At 38.2% G+C, this 26041-nt stretch overlaps 1 protein-coding gene and 1 long non-coding RNA gene across 4 annotated transcripts in view; one reads left to right on the top strand and one right to left on the bottom strand.

Annotated features, from left to right (window-relative positions):
• The first annotated feature begins 271 nt into the window (after positions 1-271).
• Positions 272-1535, top strand: LOC107183475. The gene is made up of 2 exons (XR_001514264.1): positions 272-528; positions 741-1535. It is a non-coding gene; the product is annotated as an uncharacterized LOC107183475 (long non-coding RNA).
• RPRD1A (regulation of nuclear pre-mRNA domain containing 1A) overlaps positions 1346-26041 on the bottom strand; it is a 38889-nt gene continuing 14193 nt past the window's right edge. The window contains exons 3-7 of one of the 3 annotated variants that reach the window (XM_006766116.2): positions 24910-25016; positions 24374-24471; positions 20914-21040; positions 20612-20787; positions 1346-4821 (exon numbers count right to left, since the gene is read on the bottom strand). In XM_006766116.2, the coding sequence (XP_006766179.1) occupies positions 4672-4821; positions 20612-20787; positions 20914-21040; positions 24374-24471; positions 24910-25016 (658 nt within the window). In that variant the 3' untranslated portion in view covers positions 1346-4671. Of the gene's footprint in view, positions 4822-18289; positions 18967-20607; positions 20788-20913; positions 21041-24373; positions 24472-24909; positions 25017-26041 lie in introns of those variants that run through there. The other 2 variants (XM_015565552.1, XM_015565551.1) reach the window with 2 other exon arrangements.

Here is a 26041-nt window from a genome sequence, read left to right as displayed (position 1 = left end):
GGCTCCTGGGCTGCCAGAGGGATGTCTGACTGCCAGCTTAGGCCTGATCCCCGGGGAGTGGGGCTAAGCCAGCAGGTGGACATCCCCTGAGGGGTTCCAGACTGGAAGAGGGTACAGGCCGGGCTGAGGAACCCCCCTGAGTGCACAAATTTTTGTGCACCAGGCCTCTAGTAATTTATATTTAAAGTATGTCTTTGAATCCTTAACTTTTAAAAATGTAAACTCTCCAGAGAGATCATTAGATCATGGTCATTTCAGATTAGTTGTTTCATTATTTATTCTGAACTTAGGAAAAGATCACACAAAGCTCACGTAAAGATCTTTTCCTAAGTTCAGAATGCTTAGCATCCATGCTTTGGGTTTTTGCTTTAGTATCTTGGAATTACAAATACAGTATATAGAGCTAAGTAATTCTCCCATCCAGGAATGGAGAACTGAAGCACTGGCCAAGAGGACGACATCTCCCAGAATTTCTAAATAAGAATCACAGAAAGTTCTGATTCAGTTGGTATGTGGTCATATGCAAACGTCCCGAGTCTTTTTTTTTTTTAATATATTTTATTGATTTTTTACAGAGAGGAAGGGAGAGGGATAGAGAGTTAGAAACAGTGATCAGCTGCCTCCTGCACACTCCTGCTGGGGATGTGCCTGCAACCAAGGTACATGCCCTTGACCGGAATCGAATCTGGGACCTTTCAGTCCACAGGCTGACGCTCTATCCACTGAGCCAAACCAGTTAGGGCCCAAGTGAGTCTTATCAAAGAAATTTGGCCAACACTGCCAGAGATTCCCAGATTTTAAGTATTCCCCCATTGTGCTCTAAATGCAAGGTGTGGTGAGAGGGCCTGTGCTCCAAAGAAGGAGTTCAAGCTACTAGTGAGTCTGTTTATTCAAAAGCACTTAAGCACTACTGAGCAGGAGGTCACAACAGAAGATTTGGTCTTGTCCTCTGCCCATAAGGAACTTGCTATATAATGAACTGTAAAACCCATACTTTATCATATCTCCTGGAATTGCCTGGAATTTTAAATTGTCAAGCAAGTAATGGACCTCAAAAGTTGGTCTAGTAGAGCATGGTTGTCAAAATATAGTCCCAGCGGTATCAGCACCAAATAGTTAGGAATGCAAACAATCAGACCTTAACCCAGGTGATTAATAAGCCCCCGGGTGATTCTGATGTTCTCTCAAGTTTGGGAACCACTGGCCAAGCAAAAGGAATCTCCTTCAGCAGTTTCTCCACCTCCGTCGCTGAATACTTCCAATACTTTGCTTCCCTCCCAGTCCATTAATCTCTCCCCCGCCACCCTATATCCGATCAATCAGATTCACAAAAATAAGCTACACATTTCAAAAAGAACATAAAACTTTATTAAGAACATTTTATATTGTCATCAGATAAAGCCAAACAAATAGGGGTAAAGAAACAGGGAAACTTCATCTTCCCATGTGCTATTGCCACGTCAGAACACTCATATGTGCGGCAACCCACTTGGGTCCCCTCCCAATAAACTTTGCATTCGCTTATATAAAAAAAAAACAAAACCAATAAAAAAAGAACACTCGTGTGGATGGCTGGAATTACAGGTGGAAAAAAATCCTCTGTATAAATTCAGTAGGTAATTCAATGCTCCCTTTCAACACAGAGAACTGGGTTTACACTTTTAAAAAAAGCTTCATATAGCGCAACAACTATGAAACAGTATTTTACCTTTAGGAGCTATTTCTTAATAGAATACAAAGCAGTTTAGTAGCTTATGTTATTTCATATAATGTCAATTTTTAGAATGGAAATTTCAGAAATGACATTCTAACTTTCCCAACTAATTTGTACTTGAGTTTCTTCATTCTAAAGATTTCTCAGAACCAGTTCAATCACTCTGAGTGTTGCTCATCTACAGTGACAACTGACAGCCTAGTTTTTGTTCTTTTAATTTTGCAAATCAAGATGGCTGGGTCATCCCAGCTTTTGTTGATTCTGAAGGAGTTCCCATAGAAAAGCCTGATGGTTCAGAGTGCCTGTGAGAGAAGGTGCCAGAACAGCTGCATCTGGACCCTTTTCCTAGAGGGAGGCTGGCTACTGAGCACAGCGGATCTGACTCCCGGCTGCCCACGTGGTTCTTTACTTACTGTAGTGATGGAAGGAGCAGAGGGAACGCCAGGGAATCTGCTCAGACTGCCACTCCAGACAGCTGTCACTGTTTGTAGAGAAAAGAGTGATGGTATCCATTCACACTACAGCACCCCTATGCAAGTGGGGCGTTACACTTTTCTTTTGAGGGGCCAGGCCAAACTGCACTCAAAGATACATGGTTTGCCTCACATGCACAGTGGAGAAAATGCTCATGATTTAGAATTTGGTATTACAATACCCACATCTAAGCCCATTTCTTGAGAAGTAGTCTACCTTTTAGAAAAGAAGACTACTTACTACTAAGGCTTACCATGTTTTAACTGTCATAAGGCTGAAAATGTAACTTCTAAACCACACCATATCATTTGTGTTCACAGTCAGTGAATTAACCAACAACCAAAGATTTGAGAAGGATTGGTCATAGGGTGGGGTTGAGGTTCAGATTCAGGTTGAGTACTATCACTTATCACAAATTGCATCAAGCTCTTTAAAAAAATAATGCATTTTTATAATAAATATTTAGAGCAGACACTGGCATTAAAATCAGTATCTAAGTCAGAAGTCTGTCTTAAATGGTGAAAATATTCCAACAAATTTCTAATAGATTTCAAAGCTTCCCAGGCATACACACTTTATAAATTAGTTTTAAGGGGAAAAAAATATATTTTGAATGAATAAATCACCACTTTAGCATATCATAAATAAGGTTAAGAGTTTGAAAATAAATTAAAATACAAGTTTTTGCTTTCACTTTAACAAAAAAACCTAACTTACATGATACGCTTTTAAAACAGTATAACTAGGTTTTTATAATTGTGCATTTGTTCCACTCATCTACCAAGCTGAATCTTTTTCTTACATATCCTACAGAGGGACGGGGGACACAAGACAGACACCTCAATGTATGAGTCTGACTACTGCACATCATTTGTCAACTACATTAATTATGTCAACATGAATTATATCCATGATTAAGTGGGTTAGGTTCCCAGTGAGTTTTCTGTGGTGGTGTTCACACGGAACCTAACCATAATTGTTTCTGTGAGAACATGTGCCCCAACTCCCAAAAGGTAACTAAAAAGCTTTGGACTAGAAGCCGGATGAATGGGAACCACTTACATGTGTCTGCTCTGAAGAAAGGTTAAATTGTTAGAAGCACTGTTTCCAGAACTACTGGCTATTAAAAATAAAGATTTGCCTTCTTCACATATAAATTCTTTTTATACTCTCTCACACTGAGGAAGAAAGAGTGAAGCCATTCAGACTAGTGAGACAGAATTGGCTTGCGGATTTAAAGATGTTTTATTGACTATCTAATTTGAATCTGCTTACAACAAAAAGGAAAATGTCTAATATGTAAAGTAATGAATGAAAAAATGTTTATCCTAAGTCATTATTGAGTACAAATCCACAGCTTAACAATGTGATTTAAGGAGAAAGCAGGAGAGCATGCAACTGCTCTAACACACAGGGTTAAGTTGAAAGGTAAAAGTACATTTGTTTTGGTAATTCTAAATATACAAATATAGTATTTACCAGATCTACCCTGTAGTGCAGCACTGCTTAATTTCCAAATATACAGTCATTCAAAACCTTAAGGAAACATTAAAAATGTTCCAGGCTACTTTATTGAACATTAATGAATATTGTGTCCTTGAGATATTAGAGCTAAAAATACCATTGCTTTTAAAGTTAAAGGCTATAGGAATAATAAAAGTATCACTATTTTGTTTCTTTTAGTCTCTCAGATGGCTTTATGTTAAAGGGATCGATATGTTAAAAGAAGATTGATCTGGCGAAATGAAAGCTGTCCTCTTAGCAAAACGTCAACATTACAACATTTCCCAAGCATTTCCTATTACTTTGATCAACTATTTCTAAACAGTTTAATCAAGGGGCCCCTACTTAACACACCTCATGTTCTTCACTGGCAGCTGGAATGGAACCCCTATGGTGCTCTGATTTGACCCTAAACATTACATCCATGGTTAGTGTTAAATTACTGACATCTAAGGAATAAGGAATCAAAGGCATTGAGAGGCACACAAAAGATATTTTGGTCGGGAAGAAGGGTGAAGATTAAGTTGAAACATTTAGTCCCTTCTACAATCAAGTCCTAATTATACCATAATTAAGTCTCAACCAAGTCCTGATTAACTCTTACCCTTCAGGAATTACATACTATATAGTGATTAGATACTGAAGAAAACAAAGAAAAGCATTTGAAAATACATAAAGAAATAGAAACATGGAATTTCTCACAAGGCCCTGGATCAAAAAAATTTACAAAAGAGCTTTTGAAAATAACCACTATTTGTGAGCTTATTAATACACAGAGATCACTTTGTTTAAACTAACTCATGTTAACTTACCAATAAAATAGTAAACAAACCAACATTTTAAACAATTTTATAAATTACTTGTCATTTTTTTGTTTGTTAGTGTCACTCTCTCAACAATATACAAAAATAACGCTACAGGACTATCCACCTAACCTGTCTCCATCTCCCACACAGTCCTGGGCCCTGGAAAGAGACTGGTCAATCTTCACTGTAGATGTCCCCCGCAAAGGGCAGGTGCATGTGGCTGCCAGTGACATTGGGCAATCGAGATAAGTCCGGCAGGCTCTGGATCCGGGACCTGAGTTCTTTGCGCACCAGGGAAACTCTGGCTAACTTGCGCTTGTATTCCTGTAACATCAAATAGTTTTCATTAGAATTCTGGCAGTTCAAGAAGTGCTATACACTCAGTTAATGCTGAATAAAAAAACGATTATTACAATGTGAGATTTAGGATCTAAAGAGACTTTGGAAATAGACAACCAGGTAAACTCTGTTATTCTTATAAAAAACCACAATCTTTTATCCCCCCCCACCCCACCCCCCCGCCGGCCGCTGGCCGCCGGCCACACCAGCAAAAAACCACAATCTTTTAATAATTTATTTTATTGATTTTAGAGAGAGGAAGGGAAAAAGAAGTGAGAGGAAGGGAGCGAGCGGGGCGGGGGGCGGGAGAGGGAAGGGGGGGAACATGACATCTATGTGAGAAACATCAATCGGCTGCTTTTGGAATGCGCCCTTACTAGGGATTGAGTATGTGCCCCGATTGCACATCAGAATCACCTAGGGAACTCAGATTTTTCAAGAGAACTCCAGCCCCTCTCCATGTCAATTAAGTGAGAATCTCTGGAAGTGGGTCCACGACTTGTGAACTTTGTAAAAGCTCCTAAAAATGATGCTGATACACAGAATTGTGAGCCACTTCCCTGCAGTTTCTCTGCCTAAAATTTAATAAAGTAGTACGATTTTTGTACGATTGACCCTTCTCTTTCAAATAACTACAACTGGGGAAAGGGGTTGGTCAGAATTACCATAACCCAACTGCTCTAACAGAATGAGGGAAAGGGGGGTTCTGACACACTGGGAGCTGGGCACACTGGCAGACAAAGCAGGCAAGGTTGAAGGCTGGATAAGTCAAGGATAGCTTTGGGCACATGGGAGAGGAGTAAATCCTTGCCATGTCTTACATGTCCCTGCATTTCTAATCTATCATGAAGAGCAACGAAGAATAAATAAGAGAGAGCTTAATAGGGAGCCATAATCTCAAGACACGGTTTTCCTCTTCCCTTTCCCCCTTCACCAGCGATGCACACAAACACCAGGTAGATTCCAGGAGAGCAGCACAGTGACATGCAAAAGATGGGCCCAAGGGCAGTTCTCATCAGAGCTGCATACGTCTCAGCTGGGTCTCATCACACATCTCCATACTCAGCACGTGCCTATTCCTTAGGACATGCGAGTATGAGGGTATACACACGTCTCCATCTGTCTCGTTGTTCTTAGCTGAGTAATTTTTTAATAAATAAGACATAAGACCTAAAACACTCTGGGGTCAGCACAAAATACTTAGGTGCTATTTGAATGTGCTAAAAGCAACTACTCTCTGCCTCTTGAGGCCGAATGTTTTGAGAAGTGTCATATATGGCTTTAGTGCTCACTACTGCCCATCCTAATCTCTAGAATCCAGATAAGATCTTCTTCAATGATTGATTTCTCTTAATCCTTTCATTCAAATGACATGTGGCACCCTGACCAGTGTGTACAGTGGTTAGAGCGTCAGCCTGAGCACTAAAGGGTCATGGTTTGCTTCCTGGTTAAGGGCATGTACCCAGGTTGCAGGTTCAATGCCCAGCCCTGGGCAGGGTGAGTGCGGGAGGCAACGAATCGATGTGTCTCTTTCACATCGACGTTCTGTCTCTCTCCCCCTTCCCTCCTTTCCTTTCTAAAACTCAATGGGAAAAAAAAATCCTCTGGTGAGGATTAACAATAACAAAAAAAGATGGCAATTAAAAGCCCTCAGCCAACTGGTATACATTGTACGCAAAAAACTGGTAAACATAACAAAAGCTGCAATCTACTAAACATCTATTATGTGCTAGGCATTAAAATAACCTAATTTAACCCTCTCTGTGAGATCATCCTTCATAAACCTGTGCAATCATGCTTTCCCAAATAGAAACAAAAGTCATCTTAAAGACAGGAGATTTTCAGTAGCAGTGGTAAACTGTCTCATGTTAGCCTGAAGATGAAAGTAGATGAAACCTGATAACTACTTGATTGTACAATCCAGGGCACTGTCCTAAAAATTTTTAAATGCATCGCTGGTGGAGATGTAAAAAGGTCCAACCAAGATGGGGAACAGTTAGTTCCTCAAAGTCATCCAGAGTTATTACATAACCTAGCAATTCTACTTTTAAAAAATAAGAAAAATGAAATTGTATGTCCGCACAAAAATTCATATGTGCATGTTCATTGCAATATAACTGATTAAGTGCCAAAAAGTAGGGGAAAATCCAACTATCCATCAATTAATAGAAAATATGGTATATCTCCTACAGTATATTATTATTCAGCAACAAATATTAATGGAATACTGATAAATGCTACAACATGGAAGGCCCTTGAAAACATTATATAAAAGCATAAGCAACTGTCCAACCGGTAGCTATGACACACAATGATCACCAGGGGCAGACGCTCTGACCAGTAGCTATGATGTGCACTGACCACCAGAGGGCAGTCGCTCAACGCAGGAGCTGCAGAGCTGCAGTGACTTGGCAGCTGCGGTTCTTGGGTGACGCACTCAGAACCAGAGAGGAGGGAGCCCAATTCCCGAGAACCGCCCTCTCACAATCTGGGACCCTTGAGGGATGTTGGAGAGCCGGTTTCAGCCTGATCCCCGCAGGCCAAGCCAAGAGACCCCAGAGGTACATGAATCCGTGCACCAGGTCTCTAGTGCTAAATGAAAGAAGCCAAATAGGCCATATATACTGTGTGGTTCCATGTATATCAAATGTCCAGAATAGAAAAATTTAGACACAGAAATGAGAGCTGTCATTGTTTAGGGCTTGAAGTAGGCTTGTGTAGAAATAGGTAAATAGATTCCTTTAGGGTAGACAAAAATGTTCTAAAATTATAGATTGTAATGATCCTGTGAATGTACTAAAAAACTCTACTTTAAATGGGTAAGTTACATTGTATGTGAATTATAACTCAATAAAACTGTTAAAGTGGGGGAGGCTTTGTTAGTCTGAGAACATAAGTACCACTGATAGTACTGTTTTTATTTTTTTAAATATATTTTATTGATTTTTCACAGAGAGGAAGGGAGAGAGATAGAAAGTTAGAAACATCAATGAGAGAGAAACATCAATCAGCTGCCTCCTGCACATCTCCCACTGGGGATGTGCCCGCAACCCAGGTACATGCCCCTGACCGGAATCAAACCTGGGACCTTTCAGTCTGCAGGCCGACCCTCCATCCACTGAGCCAAACCGGTTTCGGCTGATAGTACTGTTTTTAATGGGAAAATGGATTCCAAGTTCTGCTACTTTACTAAGAAATTCACTTTTAATAAAACTCACATGGACAAAGGAAAAAGTGAGCTGGTCTTTCCAGATGCAGTAGATACCAAGCTCAAACAATAGAAATACTTTCCATCCAATTCTGAACTGACTTCCTGGGAAGACCAATTTGATATCTGTTAATGCAAGTATTATAGTAAATAACAAATGTGATGGGCAAGAAGGTCAAAAGCAATTCTATAAGAAATAAGCATACTGTTTATAACTCTTTACAACCAACATTTTGGGTGTCAGTTTGAGTCTCCTACTGAGATTTTAGGCATTACTGCATATTATTTAAAATTTTCAAACGTAGCATTGTCATTTGATCTGAACCCTAAGGTCTCAAATGACCACACTTCAGTCAGCAAACATTTGAACATCTATCAGAGTATGTGCCCATCACTATGCTGGAGACACAAAGATGAATCATAATCCTCACATAGAAGAGCAGTTTAATGGGCAAGAAAACAAGTTAATAAAGTATGATGTGTTCCATCAGAGGCAAAAACTGATTTCTATGACACACAAAGTGGAAGATTTCCCTCCACTGAGTTTAGGGAAGGGGTTCAGAGGTGAGGAGAGGTAAGAACACTCAGGTCAATGGAACAGCACGATAAAAGGGCAGAGAGAATAAAGGGCATAATATGTGCATGGCAATTTCCTATTACTATAGTGCATGGTGCCATGTCAATTTCCTTACCAAACACGGTCATATTTAAGTTGTGAGAATTAGTGTTGATATAGGAGAGACTATATCTGAGGAAGAAACCCAGCCAGTTTACTTCATTGTCTACGAAAGAACAGATTTAGGGCCTGAACCAAGCCAAGAGTAACAGAGCTTCACAAACTATACTGTGTGTACATTACTTCATTCAAAAGACAAACTGTATAGTGAGAGAGCTCAGCAGGACTTGGTTGTGGTTACAATGTGAAGAATGATAAGGGTTCAGGCTCCATGAGTGGTTGGATGCAGGTGCTATATGTCAGAGAGCAAAGACAGGCAGAAACACCTTTGGAAACAGTTCAGATTCCAGCATGGAAAGTGAGTTATCCGTGGGACTTTTGGCAGCATTTGGAAATGCGGTTCTAGCATTCTGGGATAGAAATAAAGATTTTGGCTTTATGATGAGCAAATAGTCGATTTAAAACCTTGATATGGCCCAGCCAGTGTGCCTCAGTGGTTGAGCTTCGACCTATAAACCAGGTCATGATTCAATTCCTAGTCAGGGCACATGCACAGGTTACTGACTCAATCACCAGTGTGCAGTGTGCAGGAGGCAGCCAATCAATGACTCTCTCACCATTGGTATTTTCCTCTCTCCCCCTTCCTCTGTAAAAAGATGTTTTTGAAAAAGAAATAAAAGTATAATTAAAAAAAATAAAACCTTGGCATGTGTGAGCCAATTAGGGTTATAATGAGTGTGTACATGGCAGTGTTTTTCAATCATTTCCAACCATTTTGCCTCACCCTTACCTACTCTTATCTTCTGTATATCCGCCATCAACCATGATTTTGTCAGGAAAAGTGCATTTACATTGAACGTGGTTTTCTGAATTATTGTTTCACACCACATCCCATGATTCCAATGTGCACCTAGTGGAAGAGAATTAGGCTAACAGCAGAATGCAGAAATGTCCCCAGTGTCAGGAAGAAATGAGAAAAACGTGAATTAGAAAAAAGGACTGAGCATCTACCAGTGTTTGGAAAATTTTGAACTTTTTTCCTTAGGAAACACTACCCTTCCCAAAAGATGGTTTGGGTGCTGTGACTGTAAGAACTCAGCTATTATCCTTAACCAACTCAGAATATCTGCTCTCCAAATTCTTATGAGAATTAAAAAATTGATTGCAATTTGATATTTGAAAAGGGTTCACTTAAAGCATTACATATTTGAAAAGTTTAATGGATTCCCACACCTTACGTGTGAGCTGCACATGGCAACTTATTCCCAGGTATGAAAATGGGAAAAAGGACTAACTTTAGAGTGGAGAAGTTGACAAACACTACCCCAGCCAATCAACGGCACATCAACACTGGTAAGTCATGTTGACAGAATGTACTCTTGATAAAATGTGATGAAAATGGAATTTCTCTCTGTGGTCTTCTTCCCAAAACACCTAACTCTAGTCCATGAGAAAAACATCAGACAAATCTCAATTGAGGGACATATTGCAAAACCCTTAAGTAAGATTCTCCAAAACTATCAAGGACATCAAGCACAGGGAAAGCCTAATGAAGTGCCACAGCCAAGAAGAGTCTAAGGAGACATGATAAATGTGATGTGATATCCTAGATGGGATCTGGGAACAATCACATTCATGTTCCTATTTTTGCTGATATTTAAATGAAGAACTAGACTTACTCATGCTATATTTACATTACTTTCATTTTCTGTGTGACTGCTAGCCTCATTGCCTTAGCATACATTATCCAGTAATTAAAGAATCACATGACCTCAGGGTCATAAAGGTCAGCTAATCTGGTGTTTCCCAAATTGGGTGTCTCATTGAACATATTCCACAAGGTTTTAATAGGCCATATATTAGAGGTTCTGGGAGCAAAAATAAGCGTCTTTGCTACATTCGTGCTCCAATCCTCAATATGCTCATGTACAGAGGAAAGCTCCAAGAGTGGAATCTGGTTTGTAATATTCCTCAAAATCACTGAAATACATACTACCATCTCCCAGAACTGACCATTTATATATAAAGGCAAACATTAGACCCAATATTTTCTTTGAACCTCTTCTTGACCACCTCCAATAGCAGCAAACTCATTTTATCCTTCACTTGATTATAGAACTCTAGGTTTGTTTTCTTTCAAAACTTCACCCCTCTCTCTTCTTGCTTGCATGGTTCTGCTGAGTCCACTGTAATTCTTATGCTATAAGTAAGATGTCTCTTCCTTCTGGCTTCTTTCAAGGTTTTCCCTCTTTGGTTTACTGCAGTTGAATATAATATGCCCAAGAGTGTTCTGCCTGGCATATGTTCTGTTTCCTGATGAGTGGTTTGATATCTGTCATTAATTTTGGAAATACCTGGCATTACTTCAAATGTTTCTTCTGCTTCATTTGTTCTCCTGCTAGTCCAAGTACATGTGTGTTACACCTTTCCAAATTGTCCCACAATTCTTGAATATTCTGGGCTTTTTGGTTGTTCGTTTTTGCATTTCAGATTGGGAAGTTTCTATTGCTCTACCATCAAGCTCAGAGTTTTTCCTCACCAGTGTCCAGTATATTGAAGTGACCATCAAAGGCACTCTTCATCTGTCAGTGTTTTTTGTTTTAGTTTCTAGATTTTCCTTAACCATTTCCATCTCTCAACCTAAATGTGCTGTTTTTGTACAGTATCTACTTTTCAAAGAGTTAACATATTAATAATCAGTTATTTTAGATTACTGGTCTGGTAATCCCAAAATTTGTGTCATACATGAGTCTGTTTCTCACTTAAAAAAAAAAAATCTCTGCAGACTGTTGCTTGCCTTTAGGCGCGTGCTGTAATTTTTTTAAAAGCTGAGGTTATTTGGTAAGAGGAACTGAGGTAAATCAGCCTTGATGGTGAGTTTTATGTTAATCTGTGAGGACTGTGTTAATCTGTTGGACTGTCTAGAATATGCTGTAGATGTAGACGGCAGAGGCTGAAACTACTTTATTAAATAGTCCTTTCGCATTAGGCAGTTCTAAATGGCAGAATGATCTTTGTCACATATAATACATCCACGGTTCTTTTTGCCCTAACATAACTCATGCCTATCCGGAAGTCTGAGCTCTGATTCTCCCGAGGTATTATTTCCATTTCTTTTGCCATCTTGGTCCTTGCCTCTGGATCCACTATGGTAAGTTAATTCCTTTTATTAATGTAAAATCCAGAACTGAACAGAAATCCAGCTGTGGTTGAACCAGCATTCCATGAACATCTAGCATAGCTTAACATTATACCAGCTATGTCACTATGCTAGTAGCTACCCGACCAATGCTTCCTCCCATGAAGTGATGCCAAGTCTAGTTCTGACCACACTGATGCACTTGGCTTAGGGGAATCTAAATGCAATAAGCCGAAGTTTTTAAGCAGAGAAAGAAGACAATGAGAGTAATACAAGACCCACATCAATCCCATCCTTTGTGCAATGGTTAGGTACCAACAGGTCATTAAACTGTGAGCCATGGGTATCAGAGGCAGTCCTAATTCAACTGAGGTTGTAACCAAATTGTGCATATGTGCATTTTTCAAAGCTGTTGGCAACTCAAAGGTTAAGAATGCCCGTTCTCATATTCAATAATCTTTCTCATGTTTCATGCACACATACACACACATTTCAAATCAAACTACGTTTAGTTACACATGTCCCTAAGTCAAGAGGTAACTAAAATTTCATTAGCACCTGGCCGGCGTGGCTCAGTGGTTGACCTATGAACCAGGAGATCACGGCTGGATCCCCAGTTGGAGAACATACCTGGGTTGTGGGCTTGATCCCCAGTGCGGGGCATGCAGGAGGCAGCCAATCAATTATTCTCTCTCATCACTGATGTTTCTATTTTTCCCTCTCTCTTCCTCTCTGAAATCAGTAAAAATTTATTTGTTTAAAAATATTAACAATTAGAATATGAAACACATTACTGTAGTATGTGTCCAGCATTTAATAAATTATCAAAATTGATTATCAAGTTTGCTGAAGCTGCCTACTTAATATCTGTGCATTCTTTTATACGTAAACTAGAGGCCTGGTACACAAAAATTCATGCACTTGGTAGGGGGGAGTGAGAGCCCTCAGCCTGGCCTGTGCCCTCTCACAGTCTGGGGCCCCCGGGGGGGGGGAGGGGGAAATCAGGCCTAAGCTGGCAGTCAGACATCCCTCTGGCAGCCCGGGATCCCTTGGGGGATGTCTGAATAATGGCTTAGGGGAGCAGGCCTAAGCCGTTAGTCGGACATCCCTAGTGCTGTGCAGAGGCTGGAGAGGCTCCTGCCACTGCCGCTGCACTGGCCAGCCATGAGCCAGCCGACTTCTGGCAGAGAGGTGCTCCCCCTGTGGAAGTGCACTGACCACCAGGGGGCAGCTCCTCCATTGAGCGTCTGCCACCTGGTGGTCAGTGCAAATCATAGCGACCAGTCGTTCCACTGTTAGGGTCATTTTGCATATTACCCTTTTATTATATAGGATTATCTCAATTTTAAAATGTATTAAGTTTAATAACCCTTAAAAACTCCCAAGAATTTACTTTATATTAGTATGACTGGCTCTTGGAAAGATTCAAAGAATAAAATAGGCTTTGCTGTTAAGCAGTGACTTTCTCCAAAATCTAATCTAAACATAACCAGATCTGAGAAATGCTTTACAAACAATCTTGCTTTAGGAAGTTAAGTCTGACAGAATTCTGAGGTAGATCATGTTAGTCTATATGACACAGGGCTCTCCTTACAATGGATTGACCTAAGGACATAAGAGGTTCACATTTTGCTTGAGCAAATCTGATGTGCATAGATATAAAAAAGACAATTTATAGTTCTGACACAAATCTTATTATACTTCAAAGTGTTGAGCTGAGCTCAGCTGGTGTTGCTTAGTGGTTGAGCATCAACCTGTGAGCCAAAAGGCTGTTTGATTCTAGCACATGCCTGGGTTGCAGGCTTGATCCCTGGTAGAGGGTGTGGAGGAGGCAGCCAATCAATGATTCTCTCATTGATGTTTCTTTTTTTTAAATATATTTTATTGATTTTTTACAGAGATGAAGGGAGAGGGATAGAGAGTTAGAAATATCGATGAGAGAGAAACGTCGATCAGCTGCCTCCTGCACACCCCCTACTGGGGATGTGCCTGCAACCAAGGTACATGCCCCTGACCGGAATCGAACCTGGGACCCCTGAGTCTGCAGGCTGACGCTCTATCCATTGAGCCTAACCGGTTAGGGCTCTCATTGATGTTTCTATCTCCCTTACCCTCTCCCTTCCTCTGAAATCTAACTCTGTTTAAAAGTTATAAGCAGATAAATTAATTACATGGTATAGTTACCAATATTACCACTCCCTCAATAAATTATAATGGCATACTGAAGGAATTGGACTTAGATGCAATAAAGACTTTTATTAAACAAATAATCGTCCAATATTCTTGAAAGTAAACATTTCCCCACTAATTTGTCACATAGACTTAATTCTGTCAATAGGTCCAATAAGTATAACTTATTTATCCCAATGTGGAGAAATAGACCTTATTATCTTTTTTTAAAGTTGTACTCCTGTTTGAAATTAAGGAAACAAGATACAATAAATTCTGGCTAGCTACAATGTTAATAAAGCCTCAAAAAAAAAAAAGGATGAAATATATATAACCATTTAAAACTAAAAACAAGAGTGGAACAAAATACACCAAAATATTAATGATTGCTTTCAGTGGTTAATGTAAACTTGTGTTTCTTTTGTTTTGCTTTTTCAGGTATTTCCCAAGTTTTCTACAATAATCATGTATTGTTTTATGTTGATAAAGAGTTTGGGGAGAGCCCAGCTGGCAAGGCTCATTGGTTGAGCATCGACCTATGAATCAGGAAGTCACAGTTTGATTCCCCGTCAGGGCATATGGCCAGGTTGCAGGCTCAATCCCCAGTGTGGGGCATGCAGAAGGCAGCTGATCAATGATACTCTCATCATTGATGTTTCTCTCTCTCCCCCTCTCCTTTCCTCTCTGAAATCAAATTATATGCATGCATGCTACATGCAGCCCTAGCTGGTTTGGCTCAGTGGATAGTCAGCCCACAGACTGAAGGATCAAGGGCTCAATTCCGGTCAAGGTCACATGCCTCAGATGCAGGCTCCATCCCGGGCCCTGGTCATATGGGAACCAGCCAACTGACGTGTCTCTCTGTCCTTCCTCTCTCTCTAAAAAATTAGTGGAAAAATATCCTCAGGTGAGGATTAAAAAAAAAAAAAAGCTACATTCAGAGAACACCTTCAGCAATAGATTTTTAAATTTGCATTTAAAATTTGCATATATGTGCTATATATAGTAAATATTCTTATTTCCTATATTAAAAGAGTCTGACATCAGAAATTTCTAATCATCAAATGTCTCACGTAAAACAAATTTATCTTAAGCATTTAAAAAAATGAAAATTGAATGTTTTGGAAAACAAAAAGTTTTATAAAAGCAAGCACTCTTGAAAACCCTGGAGAATACTGTCTAGCACAGTGGTTCCCCACCTTTTTTTGGCCATGCCCCATCTAAGCATCTCTAAAATCCTGATGCTCCCTCCATGACATATAATTCTTACTATTCAAAAAACGAACTCTTATTCACGTGGAAGAGCCTAAAAGGCCATTAACTTGGTCTAAATATTCTTCCAAAGAACATGGCATCCATGGAAAAAAAAATAAAAGAACGAAAGGACAGTTGAAGTTCTGAGGAAGAAATCACTAAGAAATTGTTAAAAAAAATATGAAGTGATATAAAAAAATAGCAAATAAAGATAGAGGGGCAGACAACAAAAGTAAACAGTATTTCCAAAAACTGGGAAAAGGCCAAGTAAGTTAAGTCTACTTAGCTGTCAAATGTAACTGAAAAATGATTTCATAAAAAATGTCTATTCAGTAAATAATGTCTTTTAAAATATTTAGCATGTAGGCAAATATACATACAACATAAATGGAAAGAAAAATGTATACACATCCTGATTAAAATTATAACACAAATGCCAAAAAGTAATACAAACAAAAATCTACTGTATAATTAAAGGTAAGACAAATGTACCAATAGAAGAGGGACTATATTTCCATGTATATTTAGGAAGTAAGTATAACAGAAATGGCATTTCACCACATAGTAAGACAGGCTGAGTCATTAACTAATCATTAATCAATAAATGATGAGGAAACAAAGAACAAAGAGTAATTTTTAAGATATCAAATATACAAAAATTTAAAAGATCACTGAAATTCAGAGAGGGCATGGTTGTATTGGGAAAGATGCACTCATACTGCAAGGAACTTAAAAAAGCATAACTTTTGGAGGGGTTGAGTACACTACCAACACCTAAAGATATACACGCCCTTTGACCTAGCTATTCTATTCTACTTAGGAGAAACAAATCCTGCAAATGTTCTTAAACTATACAAACTGCCAGCAGCACCCAGATGTTCTCTATGTACTACATATAATGCACAGACTAATAAAAGCAACTCAATGGATATAATTCAACATCATCAGAAACTAAACAAACAACATCATACAATAAATACTATGCCTCATTTTTTAAATGACTTGAATCTGAATATACTGAGGCAAAACTGCAAAAGATAAACACTGTCCTGACAGCTTTCCTATCCTTACTTCCAGAACTCGGAACTATGACTGATTTTTCCTTGTAGGAGACATCAAATTGTGATTTCCAATTTTCTGCAGAAGCTTAGCAATTTAAACTAATCTGTGGTCGCCAACCTTTCAGACCTCACGGACGACCAGTGGTCCTCGGACCATCGGTTGGTGACTGCCACTCCAAAGGTTTCCTTAACAATGTACTATGAGGTACATAGGAATTTTATAAAACCAGTTTCAACTACAGTAGGTCCTTGGGTTACATTGGAGATCCATTCCTACGGCACAACATACGTAAGTCAGAACCCAACTACATAAGCACCTACATCACTCACATGGAGCACATACACAGCAGTAATGAAGCGAAAAAAACTTAAAAGAAAGGTAACAATTCCTGACCTTTACTTGTGCTAAATAAATAATAAAAAACATAAAGTTCCATTATTTCGATGTACATACATCGAAATAATGGAACTTTTTTTAATAGAAGCCCGGTGCATGAAATTCATGCACGGGGGGAGGAGGGGAGAGTCCCTCAGCCCAGCCTGCACCCTTTCCAATCCAGGACCCCTCAAGGATGTCCAACTGCCGGTTTAGGCCCGGGAGGGCCCCCTCACCCCAGCCTGTACCCTCTCCAATCTGGGACCCCTTGGGGGATGCCCGACTGCCAGTTTAGGATCGGGCCTAAACCGGCAGTCAGACATCCCTCTCATAATCCGGGAATGCTGGCTCCTAACTGCTCACCTGCCTGCCTGCCTGATCACCCCTAACTGCCCCCCCACCAGCCTGGTTGCCCCCAACTGCCCCCTGTGCTGGCCTGGTTGCCCCACACAGCCTGCTGTTCAGTCGTTTGGCCATCCCTCACTAACCCTGCTGCCGGCCTTGTTACCCCAGGCAGCCTGCTGTTCAGTCATTACTGCTACTGTGATGGCATCCTAGACAATTTGCATATTCCTCTATTATTAGTATAGATAGGAGATGGTGACATATCCATGAAACTACGTCCAACATAACCCAAGGATTGTCTGTATATCATGAAAATATACTTAAAATTGAGCAAAAAAATTTCTCTCATTTAATATGGAAGAATTTCTGATCTCCATATTGCCTCCTCTCCAGAAATATAAAAGTCAAAATATCATTATGAGGTCCTTATCCAATAAATGCCTCCTAAAATAACAAGCTAAGTGACTAACAGTTCATGCAATAAATTCAACTTCTAAATGGTGAAATGATTCCCATAGCAATCTATGAAATATTTTATAAATATAAATATTGTATGTATCAAGTCTATTTTAAGTTATCTACTTAATTGGCTAAAGTTAGCCATAAGTTGAAAAAATAATTCATCATTTGCAAAATTAATAACTTCATGTTTTTATTCATAACAAACCGATAATAAAAGCGTAATATGCTAATTAGACCGGATGTCCTTCTGGACGAAGCTTGGGCTACAAGGGAAGCCCAGGTCCCAGGTGCAGTGCCAGAGGAAAGCCCGGGTCCCGGGTATCAGAGGGAAGGCAGTGCTGGCAGCTGGGGGAAGGAAGGCCTACTTTTGGATGAATTTCGTGCATCAGGCCTCTACTGCATTAATAATGGCCTCCTTAAGAAATATGATATAGCCAATTCCTGAACTTTTACATTTACGTTTCATTAAAATAAAAAAGAGCATTTAATGACACATCAATGCCTGGTTAATCACAGCTGATGTTCAAAAATGGATGAGAAATTAAAACTATTTGATATCACAGCTGATTTGGTAATTATAAATCTTGACCTCTTAGTCTCAACTTTAAAGTGATGCCACCTACTTGGCACAAAAAATGTCCAAATACCTCAATATTTTTCTATCTTATGACAAAGGAAATGACAATTCACAAAAAGTTCTGAGGAATAACCTCCTAGTTTATTAGAAACCTAAATATTTCTTTACATGTAAAAAATGTTTAAAATCATTTAGGTCATTTCTTTATAATAGAAAATTGTCATGATGAAAAAAACACCCAAAAAAAGCTCCTAGAAGACTTTATTTTAAGAGAGTGATTACCTCTGAAGAAGGAGGAAGCAGGAACAGTTGCAGAGATGGGACTTAGGTTTTGTTTTAATCTTTAATTTCTTTAAGTAAAAATTAAAAACAAATATGTCTTTTTGGAAACTGATTCCCTGGTTCTAAATAATTCACTACCTCTTTGTGACCTGGGCAAGTCATTTAATGTCCTTGTGCCTAAGTTTTCTTACCTGTAAAATGGGGAAAATAATACTTGCTGATATATAGGATTAAATGAGTTGACATATGTGAAGTGCTTAGAATAGCACCTGATATACATGGTAAATGTTATTGTTATTAGCATCAGCCTCATCACATACTAAGAATATAGGGTGGGGGTAGGGGAGTAGAATCTGTTCCATTTTCTACATTTACATCTAAAACATAAATTCTATTTTTCTAACCAGTGATAAATAACCAACTTAAGTGAGAAAGCAATATAAAGTAGAATAACAAAGTTTCAGTCTTCTCAATTTTTAAAAACATGAGACAATACAGGCTTTGGAGTTTGATATTTATTTTTAGCAGGAAGAATATGCTAATGATGATGACACCGTTAGAAGATACGCCATGTCCAATACCTGCAACAAAAGCTCAACAGAAGTTAAAGAAACCATACCAAAAGACTAAAGACAAAAATGTATGACATTACTTACCCTTAATTCTGCTAACAATAAAACAAGTAACAATATGTTTAAGATTGAAGTTCCATTGCAAGATCAAAAACTAGTAAGTTAACTATCAAAAGTATCTTTTAAACCAATTCTTTTACTTTCTATGGAGAACTGGACAACTTCTCTAAAGGTAGAGAGAGAGCACAGTGTCAACAACTATGTTCTGAGAGGATATACAAGGTGGGGCAAAAGTAGGTTTATAGTTGTTCATATGGAAAATAACACAAGAAAAGAGGGGATACATGGTGATGGAAGGAGACTTGACTTGGTGTTGGTGAACACAATACAATATACAATAATGTGTTATAGAACTGCACACTTGAAACCTATATAATCTTATTACATGTCACCACAATAATTCAATTAAAAAAGAAAAGAATAAACTGTGTTTCTTATACTTACAACTATAAACCTACCTTTGCCCACCCTGTATGTGAGCAGAGGAGAAACCAACTGAAAAGGGGTAATGCTAAATTAAGAGCTAAGACATACGGTAAGAGCTCTACTGCTGGTTATTTCATCAAGTAGATGCTCTCACAGGTAGAAATGGCAACCATCTATGGCACAAATAGAGTTTGCTGAAACAAGAACTTAACACTATAGAAATGCTTAAATTATATGGTCTTGACCCTGAGAGGAGGGGAGGACGACTAAACACTAATGAAGAAAAGCAACTTAATAGAAGCGACATTATAACTTACTACAAATATGCAGAGAGCAATCTCTAAATAGAGGGACCCAGATAAATTAGAAAGTCTCTTATGTACTATTAGAATAAGAAATTACTAGAGCAGTATGCAACTTAAACAAGCACTAGTCAAATAAAAGAATCTTTTAAATAAAACCAAATCTGGCTCAACCACTTGACCATTGCTACTCTGATCAAAGGAAATATGAGAGCTTCTTTCTTTTTTTTTTTAAACTGTTGCACCTTCAGATTTCTCATCAACAGTGTCAATTCTCACTCAATTTAAAGGGTATGTATGAGCTAGGAGTGGGGTGGGAATATGTTATGCATCAGGATCAGGGATAAAACAAAGGCATAACTTAAAGATTACCTTCCTGAGCAAAACTGACGAATTGTTCGGGAACAGAGAATGGGAACTAGCACATCCACAAAAAATTCTATGCCCCAAAGTCTTTTTATTTAAACCTTTTGTATACCCAAAGGTTTCATGTATTCAGAACAGGCATTAAATATTTCCAAACATAATTTACTGTATTTGACACCAGACTGTGTAAGTAATTGCTATTTTCCCAATATTTTTATTCTTGAAAATAAGGATTTTAACTCGTAAGGTAAATTACTATAACTGGAATCTCATACGAATACATCTTCAATGCAACCAATTCTTTTAATTCAAATCTCTAAATTTACTTAGGCAGGTTGATTTGATCCAAGTAGAAAGAAACCATTAATGCAAGTAGTAACTTACCTGGGCCACTATCTAAAACAGGTCTATTTAAAAAAATGTGCACGAACATCAAGATATAAATTACTACCAAAAAGAAATTAATGAAATATACACTAAAGAAGGAAAAGGTTACGCACTTCCAATTTATGCTCTTTCTCTGCAAGGGCTTCCTTTTGACAACGAAGAAAATCTGCTAACATTCGAGTAAGTTGTTTCCTATCATCTATTTCAGCCGCCAATCTGCCATTGTAATCTGCCAGCAACATACAAGCATCCTCTACCATTTTAGAAAGCCTTTCTCCAGATTCTTTATCTAAGAAAAGCACAGAATAATAAAATTACTGCAAAACCAAAAAACAACAACAAAAGACACAATGTCATATAATATTCCCTTACCCAAACTCCCTCCAAAATTCAGATCACATTTAGGACATCTTACCTGTTATTTTATCTAGTAGGGATACTTCTTGGACTTCAACAGGCAAAGAAGCTATCCTCTGATGAACTGCTGCATCACCTGTAGCAGCATTTTCTAGATCTTGTAATGCTCTAACGAGATCTAGAGTCTAAAAAGTTATACAACTTTAGAACCAAAACAAAGGAAGCTTAAACAAATACAAAATATGACATTTATTTCATATTTTTAAAAATTTTTATTTCACATTTCTTAATCCTTATGAGCTACTTACTAATTCGAAGTTTCAAATATCAATTGCTCTAGAAGACACTCCATTTCTTTTGTATATTAAGAAAAAAAGCTATACTAGTTACTGGAAATACATAAATTGGAAACATATAACTGAGATGTGGCCCTTGGCGATGAGAAACTCATACTTCAGTGGTAGAGACAGAGTGTAAAAATCATTATCTGACTATTAAATTGATGTGGTTGATTTATATACCAAACGCACACAATGGTAAAAGGGAACGCAGACTATAACTTAAACCTGGCAAACAATTTTTTTTTAAATATATTTTATTGATTTTTTACAGAGAGGAAGGGAGAGAGATAGAGAGTTAGAAACATCGATGAGAGAGAAACATCCATCAGCTGCCTCCTGCACATCTCCTACTGGGGATGTGCCCGCAACCCAGGTACATTCCCTTGACCGGAATCGAACCTGGGACCTTTCAGTCCGCAGGCTGACGCTCTATCCACTGAGCCAAACCGGCTTCAGCCTGGCAAACAATTTTATGTATAATATAGGCATTATATTATCATTATCCTTGAATAGAATTTTGCAATATGAAAATATATATTGCGGGAGGGGGCGACAGATCACCTATCACAACAAAGAGTCTCCCACACTCCATTTCTAAATGATACAATTAAAACATAGGAAAAACATAGTTTTGAATATGCTTAAATATGGTGCCTTCAATTATTCTATGGTTTGTTAAGAAGATCATTAAAATATTACAAAGTTCCACATATCTGATGACTAGTACTTTTATAATGCTTAACCAGTATAGTAATTATTTTATTAGAAATTTTAGTTGCATTGTTTCATATACCACCTATAATTAGGAGGGAAGGGAAATCTTTGCTGGTGATTTCACAATTCTATAGTGATTCCAAAGAAAAATGACTACATTTTCTTTTTACTAGTCTTCATCCCATCCTACCTCCTTTCTTTTCTTAATCTCTAAAACTAGACCCTGGGACACTAATTATACTCATACTTGAAAAATACAGGAAGTTACCAATTCTGTGTATATATAAGTTGACACCGACAGATTACTGATTTTTCTTTAGTTATTCCCTTACAAAAAAGCTATCACTGGCATCCAGTACACAGCAAATGATTAAACAGCATAAGAATGAATGGAACCCAATAAGAAATAAGTATACTTTTAATTCATTACTAAGTTTCAAATCCCAATATTAAAACATTTTTTCATTATAAGATATACCCCTTCAATGAAAGTGAGCTTAAGAGCAATGACAATTACTAGGAAGCTTATTTCTCATGGTGCCCCAATTCATATGTATATATACTAATATATACAGGGTGAACAAAAGTAGGTTTATAGCTGTGAGTATGCCAAACACAGTTTGTTCTGTTTATTCTTGTATTATTATTTATTAATTAGTGTATTATTTTCCATATGAACAACTGTAAACCTACTTTTGCCCACCCCTGGTGTGTGTGTAATTTTTTATCAGCCTTAGAGAGTTCTAAAATTTTCTGGAGTTCCAAGAAGCCTGGCTACATGGTTTTGACAACACATGCATGCTTTAACTACCACTTATTCTATCACATCTTCACATTCCCACGAGTTAATTCTAAATTCCCAATGCTGAGTCCAGGATCAGATAATAAAAGCAAAGTTGTCTGAAACAACACTAGCCTAAGACTTTCTAATAGAGGAGAATAAAGTGAATTCAGCTGGATCATACAAAGAAAAATTTTAGTCATTCTTATAAAGAATGAGATAAATAAAATGGTGACTACAAAGCTGGTAGTCACCATTTTATCAGATTAGTTATACTGCTTCATTCTGTTAAAACCACTGAGAATGAAGTAGTATAACTGTAATCTGAAAGTGGGCAATATAAAAAGAAAAGCAACAAAATAAAAAACAAAACACTAAAAGCAACAATATTTATACAAGCACTAGAGAAGCAGATGATTACTCAAAGATACTCGTAAGGAAATACAACTGAGGTTACTCTTTCATCAGGGACTGTAGGAGGGTCACACCCTCTCTCTAGAATTCAGATAAACTACTGTTCATGATATCATAATAAAGCTCTTAAAGTGATTCTCTGTCTTATTACCAAATGGAAATATAAACCTTAGTATTTGTCTGTTTCAAATGTTATGTTCTTATTACTTTCCTAGCTCTCATCCTTTGGTGACCACACTGGCTTCAGCATTCCTGTCACTGCATCAATAGGTAGCTTGGCTCAGGCCCTAGTTGAGCACCTTGGTTGGATTTTTTCTGCCTCCCTAGTACTAACTGATATAAACCCACACTCCTAGGAAGGAACCAACTGTACCTTTCTTTCAAGCTCCTGTCAGGAGGAAAGAGCTCTACCAGCCTCTGGTTCTATGCAGAGTTTGGGTCCAGTCCTCCAACTCCCACGGAGCACTGTGTTTCTTGATACCCTCTAGGTTATTAATTTCTGGCAACCCATGTCGGCTTCCAGATCACAGCTCAGCAGAAATCAGGCCCTAGCTCACAGAGTTATGTTTCTGTACCATTTCTAGCCCACCATGATATTTACCTTGTTTTAAGAGTATGGCTATGTCTTCATTTTCTCCTTTTAAATTTTATCTGTCCCTCCTATATGTTTGAAACATAGAAGGAGGAAGCTTTAAGACTCAATACCCACATAATAGTTAAAAATGTCTTTCTGGAATCATCTAATGGTTAAGGAATGCTATACTATATCAACCTGGAAGGACATGGAATATTAAGTTAATGATTCTAATCCAATTTATCTTATCAAGAAACTACACAGTCCTAGTATAGTCACACAGAACTTGTTCTTCTAAAACTGGTTTTTACATATTTAAAAGCAAAAATACTTAAAAGGGCAGTGTTATCTCTAGGAATGAAATGCTTAGTGTACTTAAGTGATACAACAAATAGTCTTATAAAATATTTTATTTATTTAAAAGGAAATTGTTTAAGTAGTATGTATCTTACCAGACCTCATCATAATAAGCAATCAGAAATCCTTTCTATACAAAATATGATTGCCCTAATATACACTGCACAACATATTATATTAAACTTAACAAATGTTAATCAGAAATATAAGGTATGCATGTAGCTTCTTTCTTGGGCCCAGAACTATAATAAAAATCAATTTATAAAAGTGAAACACTGAAATTAATAAAGCTTGGTGGCCACATGAAGTAAATCCCTTAACAGAGAAAAACTTCTACCTGTGGTGGTTCACCTGGAGATCCCAGAGAGGAACAGTTTTCGTTTTCATCCACTGTTATCTGTTCATAAGTTCGTTTCCCAGACTTCTTATCACCATCTGAATTGACAGAAAATTTAAGGTTTAATGAAAGAATACATTTTTGTTATTGTTATTATTTATGCATTCACTGGTTGATTCTTGTATGGGCCCTACCTGGGGACTGTACCCACAACATTGGCATATTGGGATGACGATCTAATAACTGAGCTACTCAACAAAGGCTTAATGAAAGAGTACATTTTGTCCAACTGGAGTGGCTCAGTGGTTGAGAGTCAACCTATGAGCCAGCAGGTCACAGTTCGATTCCTGGCCAGAGCACATGCCTGGGTTTGTGGACTCAATCCCCAATGTGGGACGTGCAGGAGGCAGCCACTCAATGATTCTCTCATCATTAATGTTTTTCTCTCTCTCTCCCTTCCTTCTCTGAAATCAATTAGAAGATATTTTAAAAATACATTTTAATGAAGAGCTCATGATAAAAGATTATATACTTACACAGAGCTTGCTTAAGTTGTTCTAATACATCATTTTCATAAACAGATCTTTCTTCCCAAATAGAAAGCACTCTTCCAAGGTGCCTCTTACAACTTTCATCAGTTTCACTAAAGAAAAAATAAAAATATCAACAGTTAAAAGCATAGTGGTATTGAAAAGATAAGGGTGATTTTAAATACAATCAGACACTCATTCCCTGAAAAGAGCTCCAAAATGTTTACTGAGCACCATTATGTTCAGGGGTGCAGTGAGCCAAACAGACATACTTTTTGCTTCTCTTAAAGAGTTTATAGACATATTATTAGACAAACAAACAAAAAATGCAAATGTGTTAATACCAGCTACTAGGGGTTTACAAAGATGTCCCTAACCTAATGGGTGCGAAACATGAGGCTAAGGAAGATTTCTAATGGGTGATTTTGAAATTTATTCAACAAATATTTATGAATCAAAGCACTATCTTTGACGTAGGCAATACAAAGGAGCTTTATGGCAGCTGTTTTTATAAATGCCACAAAAGAGAACAAGGTGTTAAAGAGAGGCATAAAAGAGATCTGGCCCAATTCTAGAGCGATCAGAAAGGATATTTGAGGAAGTGATATTTACTTTGAGATCTGAAGACTGGATACACAGGGAAATGGAAAATAGACTTACTCCCAGGGACTTCCTACTGCCTTCATCACTACCAATGTAGGCTGTACCACTATTATCTCTGTCCCAGATTTAAATCTTCTCATTGGTCTCCCAGACTTTATTCTCACTAGTCTCTACCAATGTGAATCAGATTACACTAATTTCCAAGAATAAACTTAAAATCCTTATCCTGTGCTACCAGTTGGACATGTTCTGCTTCCTGTCTACCTCTTAGTCCACATTCCCTAAATATCATCTTCTACAAATCTCTTTGCTTGACTTGCCGGTTTCTCAGTGGTTAGAGTGTCAGTCTGAGGACTGAGGGCTGTGGGTTTGATTCAGGTCAAGGGCATGTACCTCAGTTGCAGGTTTGATCCCCCACCCTGATTGGGGCACGTGTGGGAGGCAACCAATGGATGTGTCTCTCTCACATAGATCTCTCTCTCTCTCTCTCTCTCTCTCTCTCTCTCTCTCCCCTCTCTCCCCTCTCTCCTTCCCC

Source organism: Myotis davidii, unplaced genomic scaffold, assembly GCF_000327345.1.
Source record: "Myotis davidii unplaced genomic scaffold, ASM32734v1 scaffold259, whole genome shotgun sequence".
In the NCBI taxonomy this organism is placed as follows: domain Eukaryota; kingdom Metazoa; phylum Chordata; class Mammalia; order Chiroptera; family Vespertilionidae; genus Myotis; species Myotis davidii.
This window is presented reverse-complemented; position numbering and strand designations above follow the sequence as displayed.